The 22,568-nt window shown below is 38.1% G+C and overlaps 1 protein-coding gene across 3 annotated transcripts in view; it reads left to right on the top strand.

Annotated features, from left to right (window-relative positions):
• Nucleotides 1-22,568, top strand: part of LOC100554550 (cadherin-7) — a 153,937-nt gene that overhangs the window by 4,593 nt on the left and 126,776 nt on the right. For 2 of the 3 annotated variants that reach the window (XM_062980564.1, XM_003219711.4), the window contains exon 2: nt 11,723-11,944. In XM_062980564.1, coding sequence (XP_062836634.1) covers nt 11,735-11,944 — 210 coding nt within the window. In that variant the 5' untranslated portion in view covers nt 11,723-11,734. Of the gene's footprint in view, nt 1-11,722; nt 11,945-22,568 lie in introns of those variants that run through there. The other variant, XM_062980566.1, reaches the window with a different exon arrangement.

Consider the following 22,568-nt stretch of genomic DNA (forward strand, 5'->3'; position numbering starts at 1 on the left):
GTTAGTACTCTTCGTCTGGTGCAGGGAATTAAATGAATTTAATCATGCTGGCTATTGATTTAGGGACCCATCTTATGTTCTGGGCCATTCCACACATATTCCCATAAAACGGGAAAGGTCAAGGTCATCAACTAATCCAGACCCTGGTTTAAGGCTAATTTTAATTGATGCTGCAATTATCTGGATTCTCCTCACTGCGTAACTGCTTATGTTTCATTAATCAGGTATATGATCAAACATCGATAGTTTTTTTTTTTTAAAATAGAGATTTCTGAGAGAAATGCTTCTACTTGAGTATTCTCGGGAAACTGATATTTGCCTTGCACTGCAAGTAATTCAATTTTCCTAGTGAGATTGTGAAATAGGATGACAGATTGTAAATGTGGTAACTATGGCTGATCAGATAACATGGGGTGGACCTGCTGCTTCCACAGCATTCAAGGGGTCGTAGTTCAGACAACAGGGCTAACAGCCAACTATAGAATTATCACAACTCACAGGCTTTTACTTGATTGAAAGATTGTGTAGTAGTGTGAAAATAAAGGGATAACTTTTGCACTGTTGACCTTGGTGGAGTATAGTTTTGAAGTTACCATTGTCTGCTCTTCACACCAGGGTTGTTTGCAGGGACAGAATAAGTCAGGGTTAACAATCGGGCAGTGACATAATACTGAGATGTTAGAGCCATTAAGAGAAGAGGAAGTAGTTGGGAAGGAATAATTGGAGGCTTTTAAGAATCGTGTGTGACTTTCTAGTGGAGAATTGCTGCCATGTGTAGAAATGTAGCCTTGGAAAGTTGTAAGAATACCCATTTTTTAATGTCACTGCAACTTGTTTCATATTAGTAATGTATTGTGAAGCTTGTAGTTTTGAGGTCAGGAATGGGGCGGGGGGGGGGGGGACAACAGATTCAATGGTGTCCTCTGTTTAAAATCAAATGTTGCAGTGAAAAGAAAAAAAAATAGAGTTAGAAAAGAATAGACATATGAATGTATTTGAAAAGAAAAGAGGTGATTGTGGTTGAATGAATTTGTATCTATGTAAGGTCAGAGGATGGTTGCAAAAAACTATGCCACTTCAAAAAGGCAACAATAGGAAGTTTTACTGTCATTGTAAATCCTTTTCAGATAATCGGTTATATCAATGATTCATGACTTTCATGCCATTACTGGAGCCCCCAGATGGCGTAGTGGACTAAGTGACTTGAAGGTTGGGTTGCTGACCTGAAAGCTGCCAGGTTCGAATCCCACCTGGGGAGAGTGCGGTTGAGCTCCCTCTATCAGCTCCAGCTCCATGCGGGGACATGAGAGAAGCCTCCCACAAGGATGGTAAAAACATCAAAAACATCCGGGTGTCCCCTGGGCAACGTCCTTGCAGACGGCCAATTATCTCACTCCAGAAGCAACTCAAGTTGCTCCTGACACGAAAAAAAATGCCATTACTACTATGAATATTATCTTATAATTAAAATAATAGTTATAGCCAGGTATATTAGCATTTTTAATATGAAAGATCCCAACTGTTACATATCCTATATATTACCAGATTCTTTTTATTTTAATCATATATTTAAAAATTTAGCCATTCTATTCTGACACAGGTACCCACTTTAACTAGAACCAAACCATATTTCAGGAGAATTTACTTCTTAGTCTCGCTAATCAAAATGCTTGGGTCCAGATGTTTTTTTGGATTTCAGGGTTTTTGGGGGTGGGTGGGGTTGGAATATACCTGTATTTCCTTATTCATAGTGCATGAAGGGGAGAGGGAGGGGGAAGGTAGTCAGTCATGTGTCCACTATTTGCTGGGTTTTTCCTCAGAGCTCTGAAAGAGAAGAGGGAGAACTCATTTCACACAAAGTCCATGTAAAAGCACACATCCTGGGCATTTCCTTGACCGTTGGCACATTTTCTACCTTTTATTAAAGAAGTGCCTGTAGCTGGGAAGGAAAGGTCCATGTGAATCTGGTCATATCTCAAACTGATGGTTCACTCAGGATTATATCACATTAGCATTTTAAAGTGGGCACTCCCACTTTCCTATTGTGTGTCTGTCACGTGCAGAATTCTGGGAAATGTAGTTTAGGGCAGAATCTTTGGACTTCTCAAGCAGAGAGATCCTCTGCTTCCCTAAACTACATTTCTCAGAATTCTTCAGGAGGCATCCACACAATAGGAAAGCAGAAGCTCCCACTTTAAAATACGAATGTGATAAGGCCTTTACCACTGTAGCCCCTGAAGCTTGGAAGAGAGGGGATGAACCTTTCCCCAAAATCTTTTTGATTTTTTTTCTCCTCTTAATACAGGTAGCCACTGGATAGTTCCACTCTTGCTTTTGTAACCTGTTTGCACAGCACTCAGCCTTCTACACACCAATGATGCTAAACTAGCCCCCTTTCTCCAAAAGCAGAAGTGGCCAATAACAAAAAGTTTGGGGTTTTGGAATATATCAGATTTCTAGATAAGAGAGACACACATTCTAGAAACGAAGGTTGCAGTTCACTTAGAATACAGTTTATTTGGGAATAAATTGGGTCTGTTTATTAATAACTGGGTTTAAAAGTAGAGCTGTTTGCAATCTATTTTTTATATATTGACCTAAGAATTAAGCTCATTAGTTCTGACTACACATATATATGACCAATCAGTTACTCTTGGTTTCCAAAATGATTTAGCATACAGTGCCCCAATGGGTCTCATTCAGATGGTTTCATACATATATATGAAAGTAACGAATAAATAAATAATAAGGATTTTTAATTATCTCTGAAGTTTTATGGACCAACTGAAAATGCATATGAATATGATGGATACTTAATCACTATATATATTCACACCCTTCCCTATAGGTTTTACATATAAGGACTGCTTTCTTATTTCAGTATAAAACAAAACAGTAGAAGATATTTTTAAACCACAGATTATGCTTCTTTGTATTATGGTATCCTGATTAAAATGTTGGATTAAAAGGAATGAATTGAAAATATTTCAAATTAATGTTAAAAATAGAATTTTAATGGAACTTGAGGATTTTTGGAACCCTTTGAACTGTTTGATCTTCAGTTATAATTGGATGTTTAACATATACACTAATTGCAAGTGCAAATAATTTTTCCTCCAGCTTTTTTGCCTGTTCATCACTTGTGCATTCTGAAGATGTTCAAGGTTGAGACAAGTGCATTTTAAAAACAAAATATTTGAGTCACTTTCTCCTTCACTTAGTACTTTACTCCTTGAAGCAGAGATGACACAAATGACACCTAAATCGTAGGAGGAAGGTGCAGTCTTTTTACTGCTTTCAGTGGTAGTAATATCTCTGTTGCTCAGGCTGACAAACATAAGCCTGAATGTATGCCTTGGCAGTTAAAAGGCTTTTCAATAATATGAAGGCTGTGATGATAGTTAATGACTTTATACAGTAAATGATCCTGAAATGATGGTATTCTGACACATATGTGAAGCATTGCAATATATATTTGTGCATTTATAGCTATAATACATACATCTATATGAAACAGGAGATAAAGTATATTTAATAAATAATTGACTGTTTCACAAGAATGCTCGGGTGTTATACACTAGATATTGCTTTCTTGGTTTTTTAGAACTTACCACATTGCAGTGTTAAACAGACTGGAAAGGCAAAGAAATAAAAGTAAAGAATTTGTGCAGATAAAATAACAGCCATTAAGACTAAAGCAAGTAAACTATCCAATTGGAAAAATGTGTTACCACTTTACTGAACAAAAATAATTAGAACATTGCAACACCCAGTGGAAAGAATTTGAAAATGGGTAAATAATGATGTAAGCAATCTGTAGGCCAATTGCATTTCATTTATTTATTCACCTCCCCATACTCATTTCGCTGAAACAAATGGGAATGATGCAACTCTTTGGGTCAACCACCAGGTCTGTATACATTTTTCACTCTTCTTTTAGGGGATCCTTTTGACCATTTGTTCCTTTCCTTTATCGTAGGAGAGCAGGCCTATCTGCTGAGCTTTGATTCCAGGACCATCCATGGGTACCAAATGGATACCAAATTCCGTGGATGCTCGAGTCCCATTATATACGGTTGCATAGTACAATGATGCCCCTTATGGTTAAATCAAGGTTTGCCTTTTGGGATTTAAATTTTTTGTTCAAGCTGTGGATGGTTGAATCCATGGATGCATATTCATTCCATTATCTTGCATTGTTCTAAGGTTGAGGTAGGAATTCTGTGGCCCTTCAGATGTTATTAGACTGCCAACTTTTGCTAACATTCTTCACCTGTTTAGGAATGTTAGACTTTTTAGTCGAGTAATATGTGATGGGCCAAAGGAATTCCATCCTTCTGCAAAAGAAAAAAAAATGTTGGGTTTCATCAGTTATTAGGTAAGGGCATCGGAGGCTTCTTAGCCAGTGGAAGTGTGTATTATCAATAGCACAGGCCTTCCAGCAAAAATGATAGATCTCTGTGGAGTTCCATTCCTTTCATTTAATCTGTTGTACCCCTTGGATTAATATAGTCCCTCCAAAAATCACTCTGTTGGCAGCAGCCAGTGTTATGAAGGGTGTGTGTATATGATGAGGTAAGATATAGCCTGAAACTGTATGTCATAAAAAGAAAAATGTGTCAAGGGGATGTGATTTTCTTCAGCAGCCTCTTGTTCTTAATACAGTGTAATTTCATAATTGTGGTTTTGGGTATACCTTTGAGTCCCTTCAGTTTAAGTCTGGGAGCAGATTTCCATATGTCAACTTTCATACTATTTTTTGGGTTTAGGAAAAAGGGAAGCAGCAATTTTTTGCCTCAGTAAAGGTTACAGCAATCCTGGAGTACAAATGCTTTTTTGGAGCAAGACATTTCAAAGTGCTTTGTAAAGAGGCCCCAACATATTGCAAATGTTTTACTGACATTTCTTATGAAAATTGGGTTGGTATTTTTATCTCTGTTAAATAACAATCTGTTGCCTCTCTGAAAAAGCTGACAGTTTATCAATATCAGATGGCTATTATAGCTAAGCTGGGACTTTATGGCTGTAATGGTGGCTGAAGGGTAATGGTAGTCTCGCCAAACCACAATTTGTTGTTGTTTATTTGTTCAGTTGCTTCCGACTCTCGTGACCCCATGGAACTGCCAATGCCAGAGCTTCCTCTCGGCTGTCACCACCCCCAGCTCCTTCAAGGTCACTTCAAGGATACCATCCATTCATTTTGCCCTTGGGCGACCCCTCTTCCTCTTTCCTTCCATTTTCCCCAGCATCATTCTCTTCTCCAAGCTTTCCTGTCTTCTCATTATGTGGCCAAAGTACTTCATCTTTGTCTCTAATATCCTTCCCTCCAGTGAGCAGCCAAGCATTATTTCCTGGAGTATGGACTGGTCGGATCTTCTTGCGGTCCAAGGCACTCTCAGAATTTTCCTCAAACCACAATTAAGAAGGCTTAAACACGGATCATTTAAAAAGTTCTGAATGGACAAATTATGTTTTGTTTCAGCCAGAAGATAAGAATTGGAAACCTTGATTTGAAGTAGGTTTTCAAAACATGATCTGTGCTAGATTGTCCACCCATATATACCAATGAGCTTCCACCTCTAAAGCCAGCTGAGCTATGTAATTGAAGCAAGAGTGCTGATCAAAAGTAAAAATGACCTTGGCTGTATTTTGCTGAGCAAATGAAAAACCAAACCAAAAAGGCCAATTTGATGATCAATCTATAGTTTGGTATATTATATGAACTGAGCTAGTATCTTTTTAGCACATTATAAAATAAGTTGCCTTAGCTGTTACCCATGAATGCAACTGGAAGCAAATGAAATGAAACATCTTTTGTCCTGAATTGTTAAGTTATGTTCAAAGCTTCAGTTTAATTAAAACTCCATGTTGAGCTCATCATGCTGTTTAAAAGATTGCTACTGCATGCTATTGACTAGCGTTCTGGCCATCCATGATAGGCTTAATAACTCTCAGTTTGTCTCCCTGTTGTTGAATCATCGCCTGAGGTGATAAGGGAGAAATGATCCATGTGACTCATCATTTAATGACTATAAAGTTAGCTGTTTCTCAGAGACCAGTGATCAGTGGTAGTTGTGGTTATCACATCAGTAATATCACCCCATCTTCATTTTTGGTAGTCATGTCTATATATCTACTGTATGTAGAACTTTAAAAATAAATAAAATGTAACCTTCCTATAATATTCTGGCTTGCTGTGAATTCCAGCAACTGCATGAAGCTGTAGTAAAACTTTTTTTTTAAAACCCACCTGAACATATCACACACTGCATAATTTTTATTAAATTCAAACTGAAGTCATAGGGACAGAACTGATGAGATCCTAATCCTGATTTCAGTCTGACGTTAATTGATCAATCTGGTGCCAGACATTATCCCTCAGTCTAATCTATCTAATAAGGATATTGTGAAGATAAGAATGGAGAAGAGCATTTACTCTGACTTAAGTTGCTTGGACTAAAGGGCAAGCTATAAACAAATACATAAGTAACTAGATAAATAAAATCCTTGGCCTGAATCCATTTGTTAGTCATTTTATTAACGAAATTTCCCTATGTTTTGAACTCACAAGTTTCCATTGTTTCAATAGGTCGATCCTAGTGAGAATTAACAATTGGATTTAGGATTTGTTCTGAACCAGGGAGACATTGCATCTTGGTAGCAAACAGATACTGCCAAATTAGATACTAGGGAAGGGTTAACAATATGGTCTTCTGTATGTGATGATTAATTAATTTAATATGGATTTAATGTTGTTATGTTTGTTATAACAATATAGGAGCAAAACCTTGCTCCAGTCTTCTGGACTGGTTTGGTATTTTAGAAGCTATTGGGGTCATTGGTTAGAGATTCTCTCTCTCTGCCTATAGAGAGTGATTTTTTTTGCCTTACGCAGAGATATTTTATTTTACTACCACATAGTTAACAGAGTACATTTGTACAACCCTCCCTGGCGGTTAAGTAGAGATCTCTTGGTGAAAGGAAGTACCTCAGAAGCCATTACGTTGGAAAGGTGTATTCTTTAATCAGAAATGCTTTTATTTGGGTTATAGCTTTGCCCTTTGGGCGTCTTTCAGAGAATATCACACACAAGCTATATAGCTAAAAGAATTGTGCATAGAGCCATCGGTTGTTAGCATAAGTGTGCTTTTAAGCAGATAGTTATTAAATACATTAAGTAAATTCATTTATTATCTAGGATTTCATGAGATAGGGCACATCTACACTGCCCTATAATGCAGTTTCAGAATTCACATTAACTGCATTGAACTGGATTATATGCATTATAGACTCATTTAATCCAGTTCAATGCAGTTCAGTTTGCATTATGCAAGTCTATGCTGACCAATATAATGCAGTTCAAATTGCATGATATGGCAGTGTAGATGGGGCCTTAGTGATTCAATGATGACAATTGATGATAAATGGAAGCTCTTATGTGTGCCCACAATCCAGAGTCACCTGCAGAACAATAACATGCCACTCAGATTTGCAGAACAAAAATACAGGAACTTTACTAATTCCAAAAGATCAAGAAAAAAATAGTATTTACAATGGTCCCTCTGATCACTTACAGAAGTCCATAGGCATAAACAGTACTTTCTCAGTCCACAAATCTGCTTCAAAGAAGAATACAGTCCTGGTTCTACACCCTCTTTTCTCAGCAGCTAACAGGCCTCAAAATAGCAAGGCCTCTATGAATACACACTGCTCTCTACACCAGCAGTATTTAGCCAGCACTGAAAAACTTGTCCAAACTGGTTGTGCAGTAGCAGAACAGAACAGTATCAGATCAATCCCCAGATCTTTGCAGGTTCAGCCAATCAGCTTCATGCACTTCATTTTCAGTTAACACACACAGCACAGTGCCTTTGCAAACCATGACAAAGTTGACTAAGATGAATGCATAGTTCATTTGAGATTTTAAAATGGTTTTTTTCTTCAACATTATGTGTCACTTAGTGTCTTGCTTTAATTTCTCATTTATTTCTTGGTTATTACTTTACACTGTTCTAAATTGTCTGGACTGCTTGAAAGTTTCCTTTGACAAGAGGGAGATAGTCTTTTTATCAGAATTAAAACTGTTCTAAGAGATATGCTTCATGTATAAGACAAACTTCAACAGACAAAACTTTTATTTTCTGAATCTAGTTTGCGTTACTCATACTTCTATCCTACAAATGAAAGTTATATTCTTTAAGGCAGTAAATAATTGATCAAAGCTGCATTATAACCATACAATTTTGAAGTACAGTGTTCCCTCACTTATCGCAGGGGTTACGTTCCAGGACCACCCTCGAAAATTGAAAATCCGTGAAGTAGGGACGCTATATCTGTGTTGTTTACAATCTCACTGGCAAGTAGCGTCTCTGTCTGCCGCTGCCTTGTGAGGCGAAAACAAAGCTGCTTCAGACTCCTTTTCTCTTCCTTTGGCTTCTTCTTCCTTCCATCTTTAGGCTTCGCCTTAGGAAGGAAGTAGAAAGAGGGATTTATAGTATTATTTTATTATTTATACTGTTTATTAAAAAACCGCAAAACAGCGAGTCCAGGAAAAGTGAACCGTGAAGTAGCGAGGGAACACTGTACATGTATTCAGTTCATATGTACAGAACCACAAATATTTAAACAAAATGCCACATTTCTATTAGTTGTTACTTGACTTTGTGAAGCCGTTTCTAGTAGTAATGTTTTTTTCCTGAGAAAAAATGTACAAACACCTACATTATTGGAATCTACTTTCTGAGACAGTAAAGGTCATGACCAAAGACACCTTTAAAAACATATTGCTAGAGAATGACAACTCATGACAATTTTGCTCTGTTTGAATTCTAATTATTTTTTACCTTTTGGAAGTATATAATATACAAGATACATCACATGAAAAATGGAGTCAATTCCCTCAGTAATTAACAAAGTTCTAGGAAAAGGATGTTTAGGCTAAAATGTTGTATAAATCTATGTTTTTAGTTGATTAGATATCTTCTGTCTGCTTTGTGTTCAGCATGAAAAGTGTAAATACAGAGAACATTTAGAAAGAACATTAAAGACAAAAGGTTATTTACATCTCAGTGCTCCATCTGTGTGCAGCTACTATATTTCAGATACAAACTGTTTTCATATTACATGAATATCAAAACAAAGAGTTTCATTTCCCCTTAACAACTAACAAATTAGGCTTCCATGGATTCCTACTCTGTTCAACAGATGCATATACATTTAGAAAATATATGTTGATTAATCACATTGGCACCAAAATTAATGGAAATGTTCAAAGGATGGCATAGCAGTTGCTATTTTGATGCCATGTTTCCAGTCAGTAATCCAGAGTGCTTTGTGTTTTGCATGCATGCATGCATACAGGAAGAGACAGAGAGAGATTGAGAAATGGAGAAATAGTGATTATCCTGTCTTCTTTGGTTGGATCTATACTGCCCTATATCCCAGGATCTGATCTGGCAGTGTAGACTCATATAATCCAGTTCAAATCAGATAATTTGGGATCAGATCTTGGGATATAGGTTGGTGTAGATCCAGCCTTCATGTACAGGTATGGAAGTTCAATCTTAGTCCAACACTCTTTAGGAATGCAGCTTAATTGGTGAAGAGAAATGATGAAGAAACAAAATTTTAAATATGAATTTCATGAACTGTCAATCCTAATTACTTTTTAAGACAGCATTTTAGGAATGCATAGGTGCACTTTTGTTGGATTTCAGTCAAGTGAAGTAGCATCCTAAGGCTGTTTGTGCCCATGCATCTGCCTGTTACATTGGCAAACCCAATTCTTCTTTGCAAAAATATCTTCTCTTGGACTTTAAATGGCCCAGTGGGGCAAAACCTATTGCAAAATTTCTTCCAACACTCTGAGTAGTATTTGGAGGCAGGGTTGTTTTATGTTTCCCGGGCTGTATGGCCATGTTGGAGACAGTTTGTTAAATTGTTTTTTATTCACTGTACGGTGGTCACAAAATGACACCTTTACTGTGTAAGCACACCTCTGAACTTCAAAATTGCCAAACAGTATAGTATCATACATATCAAGCTTAATGAGCTTTGTGAACTGTCCCCCCCCCCCCACCCCCCTATTAAAAAAAATGTAGATGAAATGTTCACACAAGAGAAAAAATCCAAACATGGTTAATTTCTGGTAATTTTTCCTAAGAAAATTTACTGGCCTAGATCACAGATTGTCCAACAAGATCTAGATGGCCATAGAGTCATAGAATCATAGAATAATAGAGTTGGAAGAGACCTCATGGGCCATCCAGTCCAGCCCCCTGCCAAGAAGAGGAAATTGCATTCAAAGCACCCCTGACGGATGGCCATCCAGCCTCTGCTTAAAAGCCTCCAAAGAAGGAGCTTCCCCCACTGTTCGGGGGAGAGAGTTCCACTGTCGAACAGCTCTCACAGTGAGGAAGTTCTTCCTGATGTTCAGGTGGAATCTACTTTCCTGTAGTTTGAAGCCATTGTTTCGCGTCCTAGTCTGCAGGGCAGCAGAAAACAAGCTTGCTCCCTCCTCCCTATGACTTTCCTTCATGTATTTGTACATGGCTATCATGTCTCCTCTCAGCCTTCTCTTCTGCAGGCTAAACATGCCCAGTTCTTTAAGCCGCTCCTCATAGGGCTTGTTCTCCAGACCCTTGATCATTTTAGTTGCTCTCCTCTGGACGCTTTCCAGCTTGTCAACACCTCCCTTCAATTGCGGTGCCCAGAATTGGACACAGTATTCCAGGTGTGGTCTGACCAAGGCAGACTAGAGGGGTAGCATGGCCGTACTTGCTTAACATCCTTGATTTTATATTTTTCTCCTTTCTGGTTTTTCAACCTACTGAATTTTATTTTGAGGCCTGAAGAAACTGCCTGCTCCAGTTATATCATAGATGAAAACCTCCAGTTTAGATTACTGTAGTCAATAGAAGTTATTCATAGCAACCTTCTACTTTTGTGAGTAAAATAAAGAGAGCTGCACACTTCATTTATTTGTAATGATGTCAGAATTGCGGAGAATTTTGATTTATTGTTTGTGCAAAATGTCCAGTTGCTCATGCTTCACTCTTCTAGTAATAGGAGTGGCTAAATTAACCAAGAACTAACCAGCAGCCAAAGACAGACTCAATTGTTCCTCTTACAAATCAGAGTCCTGGTGCCAGTTTATTGTTTCTAGTTGATTAGGGAAATGATAATCCAGAGTCCAACTTCCTCATTAGTGTCTTGTTAGTTTCGCTGCTTCTGCTGAGATCAGAAACGGGGTATTCTGGCTGTATGTTCGAGTATCCTGCAGAAGAATGGAAAAACAGTGTTTTCAGGAATGTTAACCTATCTCTACATCAGAACATAGCCTCTTTCAAACACATATATGTGCTTCACTGGAAAAGTAAAAGCACTTGGAAGGTCGTGATATTACACCTAGCTTCCTTATGATGGATGAAATGAAAAAATCGGTGAAGTGCAAGTTGTAGCAAATGAAACGTGATCAAAACATAATTTTCGAGGAGCAATTTTGACAACAATCCTTTTCTGTTTTTTCCTTTATAGGTACCTTTTATACCATTTCTCTTGTGAAGGCTATTCAGGAGTGGAGTCCTTTTTTAATTGAACACTCCACAAATTATTATCTCTTGACTCCCAGCTGACATCCTGCTAGAGACTAAATCTGCTAAGCCAACTGGACCTATGCCTACTCTCTTGTCAAGGGTTCTTATTTTTTATTTTCCTTTCACAGGGAGAAGAAAAAATGAAGCTGGGCAAGGTGGAATTCTGCCATTTTTTACAGATAATAGCTCTTTTCCTCTGTCTATCTGGGATGAGTCAAACCGAACTCTCAAGATCAAGATCAAAACCCTATTTCCAATCTGGGAGATCACGAACCAAGCGCAGTTGGGTATGGAATCAGTTCTTTGTACTGGAGGAATACATGGGAACCGATCCTCTCTATGTTGGAAAGGTAGGAAACCTGATCATGCATTGTGCAGCATTGCAATATTATTTTATGTAAACTATTAGGATGATGTGATTATGAATTGCCTGTGATTTATACAAGCTGTTATAAAATATTTATTTTAGTTCAGCACCTATTGCACTGCTAAGTGTGATGATTTGAAGGTCAATTCTATTTCTTTCAATATATATGGTCCTTCTGGTGCACTGGTCTCCTGCAGGATGATTGCAGCCACTTTGTTGTTTGCCTTCAAACGTATTAAGATGTATGAAAAGGCAGGAGTGGGGAATCTCTTAACCTTCAGATCTGGTTGAACTGCAACTTCCTCCAGCTGTAATATACTCAGTACTGTAGGTTAATTGAAGTTGAAGTCCTGCAACATTTGGAGGCACACATATTCTGTAATCTCAGTTAAGTCATGTTTGTCCTCTATTGGTGCCAGTGGCAACATGCTTCCTAAATTACAGCTTGACATTAGCAAATTGTATCTGGACCTTTTGAACAGTAAGGCCAACTATAGACGATGCAACTTGCAAACCATCCACATGCGAGGTCTATCTTGTTTCAGAATAAGTTTATTAGAATAAACTTGGAGTTATTAACAGTTCCTGAAGTTGTGGTCAAACATACTGTTTATGTGCTAATTTCAGATACTGATTTAGAATTGAAAATTCATTTTGTTTTGTTATATCCTCTACTAATCAGCCTCTAAAACAGTAGTTCTCATCCCTAGATACCTATCATTGTTGGACTATATCTCCAATATCTATATTGTGTAGTTGCATGTATGAGAATGTAGAAGATGAAATTACACGTATGTCACATCACAACATTGGAAATAATGGCTGTTAGGAACAAAATAACGAATACAAGAAACTTGCCTTATACAGAAATAAATCCTTGCCCATCTTTCGACTGGGAGCATCTCTTCAACATTGCAAGCATTGTTATTTCATGACCTTGGCTCATATTATGTAGTCATCCTTCATTTAAATATTAGTCCTATCTACCTTTTGAAATCAGCTGAGATTGATGTGTTGACATAGACTGAATCCTCCTCAGGGACTAAGCCATCAATTTAGCAAGAATTAAAGTATGGCCTTTGCTGCTGGATGATGTGATGACATCAACCTACTTGGATGGTTTTTCAAAAAGGATGATCAAACAAATCCCAGGAGGATATAGCTATCAAAGGCTACTAAGCTGACAATTCTTCCAACATTATGAACAGCAGTGGTTTTCCAGCCACTGTAAGCTAGTGGCTGGGAAACAACAAACCAGGACTATTGCTTTCATATCTTGCTCCTGGGCTTTCTCTGTGGCATTTGGTTAGTTATTGTAAGAAAAACATGCTAGACTGGGTAAGAATAATAATAATAATACATTTATTACCTGACTCCCTGTGGTACAAGGCAGAATATAATATCATTAAAACAAGAGATAAAACGCTATTAAAAGACATACATCAAGATACACATTGTTAAAATACAAGTTAAAATCCACTGATAAAATGCAAATTAAAATTCACACCTTGATATTGACTGGGTAGACCTGTTAGAAGAGATGGGTCTTCATTTGTGTCTTATATTCCTACATCTGATCTATCTGTCAGATCTCTTCTGGAAGGTCATTCCACGGTCTTGGGGCAGCTGATGAAAAGGTTCTCTGGGTGGGTTCTGGCAAGCTGAAGCAGACGCCTCCCACAGGACCTAAGTGTGCAGGGCAGATTGTACTGGAGAAGGTGATCCTGTAGATAACCTAGACCCAGGGCTTTGGTCTGATACATCAGGACTCTTATGTTGGGGAACCACTACAATGTTTTGTTTACTACATGTAATGTATTAAATATTAACACGTTTAGATTTCCCCCCGGAAAGTGAATAGTTGAATTGTTTTTAAGTGCATCCAGTACGTATCGCTGTTTTGACAGAATAGCAGAATTATTGTGAGGATCAGAATTCCAGCCTTTTAATTCTTTTTTCATTGTTGTATTATTTATTTCAGTCAGTTTTATAGTAGTCTGCTTTTATTGAAAACTGATTTAGGATTTTTTACAATGGAAAGTGCCATTAAATAAAAATAAGGCCAGCGTCCTGCAACAGGGTTGTGTAGCATAAATCTCTGCATATTGAGTTATTAATTAATAGTTCTGTGCAACCCATGTGTTTAATTGCAACCAGACATCCAGACATCCAATGCACATGGACCATCACATGTAATGATATTGTACAGATATGCTTCTGTAATCTAGAACAGAATGTGGATATTCCTCATCAAGCAAAAAGTGCCCTTCTTGAGACACCTGAAGGATTTCTTTAATTAATTTTCTCCCATTTTATTCAATTGTCTCAATTGGTCCACTGTGTTTGTATGGACAGTCAGAACATTGTTCTGCCATGATTATTGATACCTTGCTGAGTACTTCTGCCACGAAGCTACAGAAGCCCTCTATTTCGGCCTAGAACTGTTTTATCTCCTTGTTTTTAACATGTGATGTATGTATTGATTGTATGACTGCTTTTCATGTTTGATTTTACAATGTGTAATTTGTCAATGTTTTTATTATTGTTGTGAGCCGCCCCGAGTCCCCTCGGGGAGATGGGGCGGGATATAAAAATAAATTTATTGTTATATTATTATAACATTGTACATTGTTTGAACATCAGAGAGTATAGTCACAGATTCATTGCAGCATTGGTTGTTCATTCAGTCCTGGTACCTAAAAGGAAATGGTGATGGTTTTGGGTACATTGAAATAGGAACCAGCTTTTGGTTTGAACAGAGAATGAAACACTTAATTGCTGAGTTCATTTGTGTGGTCTTATGCGCACATACAAACAATATTTTAAGAAGGGATAAGTGACTTGGAAGCAGACTAATTGCAAATGTTTGTCATTACTGTACAGAATTGTGAGAATGGATTACTTTGTGCTTTTTGTATGTCAACATGAATTGTTTGTCATATAAATGATTGTACTCAGTACTCAGTAATTTTATGCATGTAGGTTTGACGCCACAGAAATATCATGCACTATTATATTATTTGAAAAATACTGTAATTAAAGCCTGTATGAAAATATATATGTATAGAGGGAGACAGTTAAAAGATGTTCACACAACAAAATATTTCTATATTTTGTTTGTTAATTTCACCATACTGCTCCAGTGTTCTTTAATTTCATTGCTTTGGACTGAATGCTAATAAGAATTTTCCTGAAATAATGAGTTTGATATTTTAATAGTTCTCTGTTTATCTAGTATTTCTAAAACAACTGAGCAAGCAAAGCATGATAATGTAACAGCCCAAGTCATGTCTGACTCTGGGGTTTGGTGCTCATCTAAGCCGAAGAGCCGGCGTTGTCCGTAGACACCTCCAAGGTCATGTGGCCGGCATGACTGCATGGAGCGCTGTTACTTTTCCGCCAGAGTGGTACCTATTGATCTACTCACATTTGCATGTTTTCGAACTGCTAGGTTGGCAGGAGCTGGAGTTAACAGCGGGTGCTCAAGCTGCTCCCGGGATTTGAACCTGGGACCTTTCGGTCTGCAAGTTCAGCAGCTCAGTGCTTTAACGCACTTCGCCACCGTGGCTCCTTTACTTTACTTATGTGCAAAATGATATCTGTGAAGTAGAGACTTTCTGAATCCTAATTTCCCAGGGTTGCTTTTGCTTTTCACCAACATTCCGTTTTCCATTCTTGAGCTGAGAGTAGAGTAATTGTTTTGGGAGATGGTGACCGGGCATTCCGACAATGTGGTCAGCCAGTCCAGCGAAGTTGATAGCAGAGAATCATTGCTTCAGTGTTGGTATTCTTTGCTTCTTCCAGAATGCTGTCATTTGTCCTCTGGTCTTCCCAAGAGATTTACTGGATTTTTTGAAGTCAACATTGATGGAATCGTTCCAGAAGTCGAGAGTGACGTTTATAGACAGTCCATGTTATGCAGGCGTACAGTAGAGTTGGAAGAACAATAGTTTGCACGTCTTCTTTTGAATGAGCACAGACTGTATTATCATCAGCATATTGGAGTTCTATAACAGACATTGTTGTGACCTTACTTTTGGCTTTCAGCCTGTTGAGGTTGAAGTGCTTGCCATCTGATCGATATGCAATCCACATTGATGGGAAGCTTTCTGTCAACAAGATGTAGAATCATAGCTATGAAGATGAAAAAATAAGGTTGGGGCAGTAACACATCCCTGTTTAACACCTGACCCCACCTTAAATGTATCACTTTGGGAGCCTTTCCTATACAAGACTGTTGCTATCTTGTCATCATGGAGTAGCCATGAAATGTTCACAAATTTATCAGGACATCCAATTATCTGGAAGATGGTCCAGAGAGCATTACGAATCACTGTGTTGAAAGCCTTTGCAAGGTCTATGAAGGTTGATTTTGTTCCCTGCTTTTTTCTTGAAATTGTCATGCAGTGAAGATCATATCCACTGTTCTTCTTGAGGGGCAGAAGCCATTCTGGAATTCAAGCAGGATGTCTTCTGAAATAGGTAGAAGACAGATTGTAAGGATTCCTGTCATAATTTTCTTGGTGAATGTTAAAAAGGAGATACCTTATAATTTCCTTGGTCTGTTCTTTCTCCCTTATTGAAAATGGTAAAGATCGCAGCATCCTTGAAGTCTGCTGGGATCTTCTCAGTCAACCACATTTTTTAAATGGGCTTCTTTAAAAAATTCAGCAGAGATCCGATCAGGTCCACTGGCTGGTTGTTCTTGTGTGGTTTGTAGGAAAACCTCTTTGGCCACGTTGGAACTGTGGTTAAAAGGGTTATGGTAATGCTCTTTCCAACGTATTGCAATGGACTTTTTTGTTTTTTTTAGAAATTTGGTTTTATCTGATGAACGTGGAGGGTGTGTGCCATGATTTGTTGGGCCATAAATGACATTTGTGGCTTTAAAGAATTTCTGTGTGTTGTGGATATCTGTGAAGTGTTGGATTTCTTGAGCTTTTTTTTGTCCACCAGGTGTTATTAAGTTCTTTGGTCCTCCTTTGGGCCTCAACTTTTGCACTAGTGTAGATTTTTTTTTCTTAGCAGCACAGATGATATATCTGCCATATTGGAGGGCTTTCCTTTTCTTATCGATTACCGTATATACTCCAAGATAAGCCGAGTTTTTCAGCTCTTTTTGTGAGCTGAAAAATCCTCCCCCGGCTTATAATCGGGTCAAGGTCAAGCCGGCAGCGGAGCCTGGAGGCCGTTGCTTGCAATATATAATATATTTATCACTCGTCTTATCCTACCTTATCAGTGTTTACTTTTCCAAAGCCTCCCTCGCTCTTAACCAAGGGAATGTTTTGAAATAAGTCCTTGCAAGTCAAAAGAAGAATACAGTAGAGCCTCACTTATCCAACACTCGCTTATCCAACATTCTGGATTATCCAACGCATTTTTGTAGTCAATGTTTTCAATATAACGTGATATTTTGGTGCTAATTTTGTAAATACAGTAATTACAACATAACATTACTGCATATTGAACTACTTTTTCTGTCAAATTTGTTGTATAACATGATGTTTTGGTGCTTAATTTGTAAAATCATAACCTATTTTGATATTTAATAGGCTTTTTCTTAATCTCTCCTTATTATCCAACATATTCGCTTATCCAACATTCTGCCGGCCCGTTTATGTTGGATAAGTGAGACTCTACTGTATATATATACCCATTAATCTTATAAAAGCATTTTCCCCTGAAATATTTGTTAATCTCTGCTACAGATACATAAGCATTTCCCCCTGCAAGCCTTTGCAATCCCTATGTACCTTTATATTTGTATCTATCTATCTATCTATCTATCTACATTAATTTTATATATGAATTTCCCCCTCATATGTTTGCAAGTCTTTGCAAATCCTATATATATATATATAGATATCTAGAGATTTCCATCTACTTGTATATCTGTAACTATGTGTATACATTATTTTATACATGAATTTTTGCCTCACATGTTTGCAAGTCTTTCCAAATCCTACACAGATATAATTATCTATATACAGAGAGATGTGTAGGTAGATATATATGAATATAGATATATAGGTCTTGTAAATATTGCAGGGGAGATACTCATTGAACATCGAGAAAACCAAAGTGCTCTTCCAACAGGCACCAGCTAATCCCTCTGCAATGCCAGGAATACAGCTTAATGGTGTAACATTAGAAAATGTTGACCATTTCCGCTACCTTGGCAGCCACCTCTCCACAAAAGTCAACATCGACACTGAAATATAACACCACCTGAGCTCTGCGAGTGCAGCATTTTTCCGAATGAAGCAGAGTTTGATGATCGGGACATCCGTAGAGATACCAAAGTGCTTGTTTATAAAGCCATTGTCCTCCCAACCCTGCTCTATGCCTGCGAAACGTGGACTGTCTACAGACGTCGCACTCAACTCCTGGAGCATTTCCATCAGCGTTGCCTCAGAAAAATCCTGCAAATCTCTTGGGAAGACAGGCGGACAAATTTCAGCATGCTTGAGGAAGCAAAGACTACCAGCATTGAAGCAATGCTCCTACGCCATCAACTCCGCTGGACTGGCCACATTGTCCGAATGCCTGATCACCGTCTCCCAAAGCAGTTGCTCTACTCCGAACTCAAGAACGGGAAACTTAATGATGGTGGGCAGGAAAAGAGATTTAAAGATGGGCTTAAAGCCAACCTTAAAAACTGTGACATAGACACTGAGAACTGGGAAGCCCTGGCCCTTGAGCGCTCTAATTGGAGGTCAGCTGTGACCAGCAGTGCTGCGGAGTTCGAAGAGGCACAAATGGAGGGCTTAAGGGAGAAACGTGCCAAGAGGAAGGAGCGTCAAGCCAACCCTGACCGGGACCGCCTTCCACCTGGAAACCGATGTCCTCACTGCGGGAGAACATGCAGATCAAGAATAGGTCTCTTCAGCCATCTATGGACACACCCCCAAGATGGAAGACAATCATCCTCGAACTACGAGGGATCGCCTAAATAAGTTGTTCTTCAGGCAGTCCCTTCCAGAAGAAGGTGTAGCCTACTTTTTCTTCCTTCAACTGTCCGTCTCCTGCTCTCCGGGTCTCCTGAAATGCTGCTATGTTGATGATGAAGCGTCCCAGCTCCCTTGCAATAATAGCAGTCCTGTGCTCAGGGTGTTCACTGACTGTGTTGCCCAACAGTGTCTGTACGTTCCATGTTCCAAAGTTTATTTTTCTTTTTTGGCCACGAGGCATTGACCTCTCTGGACGTGGCAGTCTAGTCAGGGATGTTTAGGGCACCTTTTCTATTCACCTCATGTGAGGTGAGCAGAGTGGATCCTAAAAAGGGCTGCTCAGTCATGGATACAGCTGTCGGAATACTCAACTGCCTAACATTCTAACTCAAGATCTTAGGTCAGTTCACAGAAGTCAACACACAGTCTTTACTGTGGTCTCTGAGGTTTTGATCCAGTGGTATGGTTAACATGATGACTGGTGACTTCTCATCTGTTGCAGCCTTCTGCATTCACAGCCATTGTAACATGTGCTATATTATCATTCACTTGCGTTGATAGTGAAGTGCCATGGGAGACCCCTCTAGGAGTACATGACTTCAATGACTTTGTTCATAGTTCACCAGAGCATACAAGCCCCCATGCCATGACAAGGTGATAATCCAATGAGATGGATTTAATAATATTAGCAGACATCATTCATATTTAATATTTATATTATATTATATTTTAATAATATCAGTAGAGATCGTTCACATTCTTCCCTAAAAGTACACCTGAATATTTTTTTTTTCAGGGATAGCATTTCCCAAGGAAACCTTTCAGAAAGATCTGTTGGATATTTGAAGTAGACATTTAGAAGCTTCTTCCTATTCCCTAGACCATTGTGTGGCATATTTTAGCACCGAACAGAATGTAAAGCAAATGCTTTACATTCTGCTCCGAATCTGCAGTCTAATACACAGATGACATTGTCCAAAGTTACACTGAAACTGATATGAATGAATTAGACACTTACTCAGGGCTTGTTTACGTGAACTAAAAAAAATTGTTCTCTTTACTTAAGTGTTCTTGACAATTCACTTGTTATTTGACTCTTTGGGTTTTAATCTGTTCAAAAAAGCTCGCCTTTTAGTCCTTAGTTTTACAGAAGATCTGAATTTTGCCCATTTTGATGGCATTGCTTAGCTTAAGAGTTAGGAGTAGGTGATAGCAAAAACTGGAATGTGGGAGATAATAATTTCCATTAGGAAGTACTGTAGGTCTTTTATGGGTTGAATTTTAATTCTTTAAAAAAAGAAGCTTCATGTGTACAGATACAGTAGGTTTCAATGCATTGTGATATTTTGGTGCTAAATTCGTAAATACAGTAATTACTGCATAGCATTAATGTGTAATGAACTACCTTTTCTGTCAAATTTGTTGTATAACATGATGTTTTGGTGCTTAATTTGTAAAATCATAACCTATTTTGATGTTTAATAGGCTTTTTCTTAATCTCTCCTTATTATCCAACATATTCGCTTATCCAACATTCTGCTGGCCCGTTTATGTTGGATAAGTGAGACTCTACTGTATTTGCATATTAATATATCAATATTATGACATCACTGCTTTAAAAATGCATGTATTCATATGCATGATGAGGAAAAAAGTGAGCTGTGTGACCAAAAATACAGTAATGCTGTCATGACTGGCCCCACACCCCCTCTAGAATAAATAATATTATACCAAAAACACTGGGGAATTCTTGGGAGTTGGGGTGGAAAGCCGACATATACTGGAGACATATGGTTTGGCTGGAATCCTGAACAGAAGGATTTCATACTGCATACTCAATTGCACGTCATGATGGTAACTTCAGAATGTTAGACTAAATAAATCTTGATCCAAGTACCAATGCAGTGTACATGTTCTTTATTTTTACTGTTTAATAAAGCAATGATTGTGATGAGAGTGTATGTGTATATGCCTTTAAGTTACATATTGGTAACCCCATGAAATTCATTGGCTTTGTTGAGAGTCTCCCATCCAAATACTAATCAGGGCTGATCCCACTTTAGTTACTAAGATCATACTTGATCATATGCCTTTAGGATATACAGGAATAAAATTTTTATATAGTTATGTTCATCTTAGCACAAGCAATTCAAAGATCCTTATCATAATGTAACCCACGTAGCAACTATTTTTTTCCCCTTTCTTCACTTTTGAACACCTTTTCCTCCCAAGATACCCAGTGCATGTCAGAACCCACATCAAGACTGAAGTTCAGATATTCATTTTCCCCCTGCCCCTTCCATCTTTCACAGCTCTACAGTGCTTTCAGGCCTGTGACAATGCAGCATGCTCTAGGCCATTATGTTCCCAGTAAGGCTTATGGTGTGTCCTTTCACTGTGATTGTACATCCTGTCCTTGCTTTCTTTTTTATTGCAACTATGTTCTGTAATTCTTTAGTGACAGACTTAAAAAAGTCAGCAGGGAAGAAATGCAAGGAGTATGAAGATAAAGCTTAGGATAAAAGCTTTACTTACTGTATTTTGCTCTCTGTCTCCTATCATCTGTTTGCCAATTGTATATCATCTATCTATCTGTCTATCTATATTTTATATTGTGGGAACTGAAAAAGAGAAAGAAGCATCAAATGCCTGCTATTTCTCAATTATTTAAAAGAAAATGCTGATAAAAGTTAGTATCCCTTATCTGAAATGCTTGGCCCAAATGTGTTTTGGATTTTTTTTTTGGATTTTACAATTCCTGTGTCATCATTTATGAACATAAAAAAGATATCTTGTGGGTAAGACCATAGTCTGAACTTGAAATTTATTTATGTTTCATATGCACCTTATAATATAACCTGAAGGTATTTTTGTACACAATACTTTATGAAACAAAAATTCTAAATTGAACCATCAAAGGGCAAAAGTGAAAATTTTGGACAATTTTGGCCCATTCTGGATTTTTGAATTCTGGATAAGGGATACTCAACCGGGTTGTTGTATGTTTTCCAGGCTGTATGGCCATGTTCTAGAAGTATTCTCTCCTGACGGTTCGCCCACACATTCTGAAAACAGAGGAGTTCCAGACATGGGAACCAGGGGCAGCTAACGACTCTGAACAAAGGATGCCCCCAGGCAGGAAGAAGCCAAGAGATGAAGCTATTCAATGCTAATTAAGGTGATTAACTACAACATTCACACTGGCCTCCAACTGACAAAGAGTTCTTCTCTCACCCTGGACTTTCCACATATATATATTTAAACCTTCCTTGCTTAGTTTCTCCATACCTCACAACCTCTGAGGATGCCTGCCATAGTTGTGGGCAAAACGTCAGAAAAGAATACTTCTAGAACATGGCCATACAGCCAGGAAAACATACAACAACCCTGTGATCCCGGCCATGAAAGCCTTCAACAACACATGGATACTCAACCTGTAATTGCATTTAGTGAGTTGTCTCTGAACAGGGTAAATATCCACTTTTAGCCAAGATCTATTCCTCCCATCCACTTTGTGTGCCCCAAAAAATCTTAATTTTCAGAGGTTTCTTTAAATAAAGTATGCTTGTGTATATGGAGGGTGTTCAGAACATTACAGTCCTATAGCACAATATTGTTTGGGTCTTTATTACTCTAGAACTATATGTCCTCTGG

The sequence above is a fragment of the Anolis carolinensis genome, chromosome 4, assembly GCF_035594765.1.
Source record: "Anolis carolinensis isolate JA03-04 chromosome 4, rAnoCar3.1.pri, whole genome shotgun sequence".
In the NCBI taxonomy this organism is placed as follows: Eukaryota; Metazoa; Chordata; class Lepidosauria; order Squamata; family Dactyloidae; genus Anolis; species Anolis carolinensis.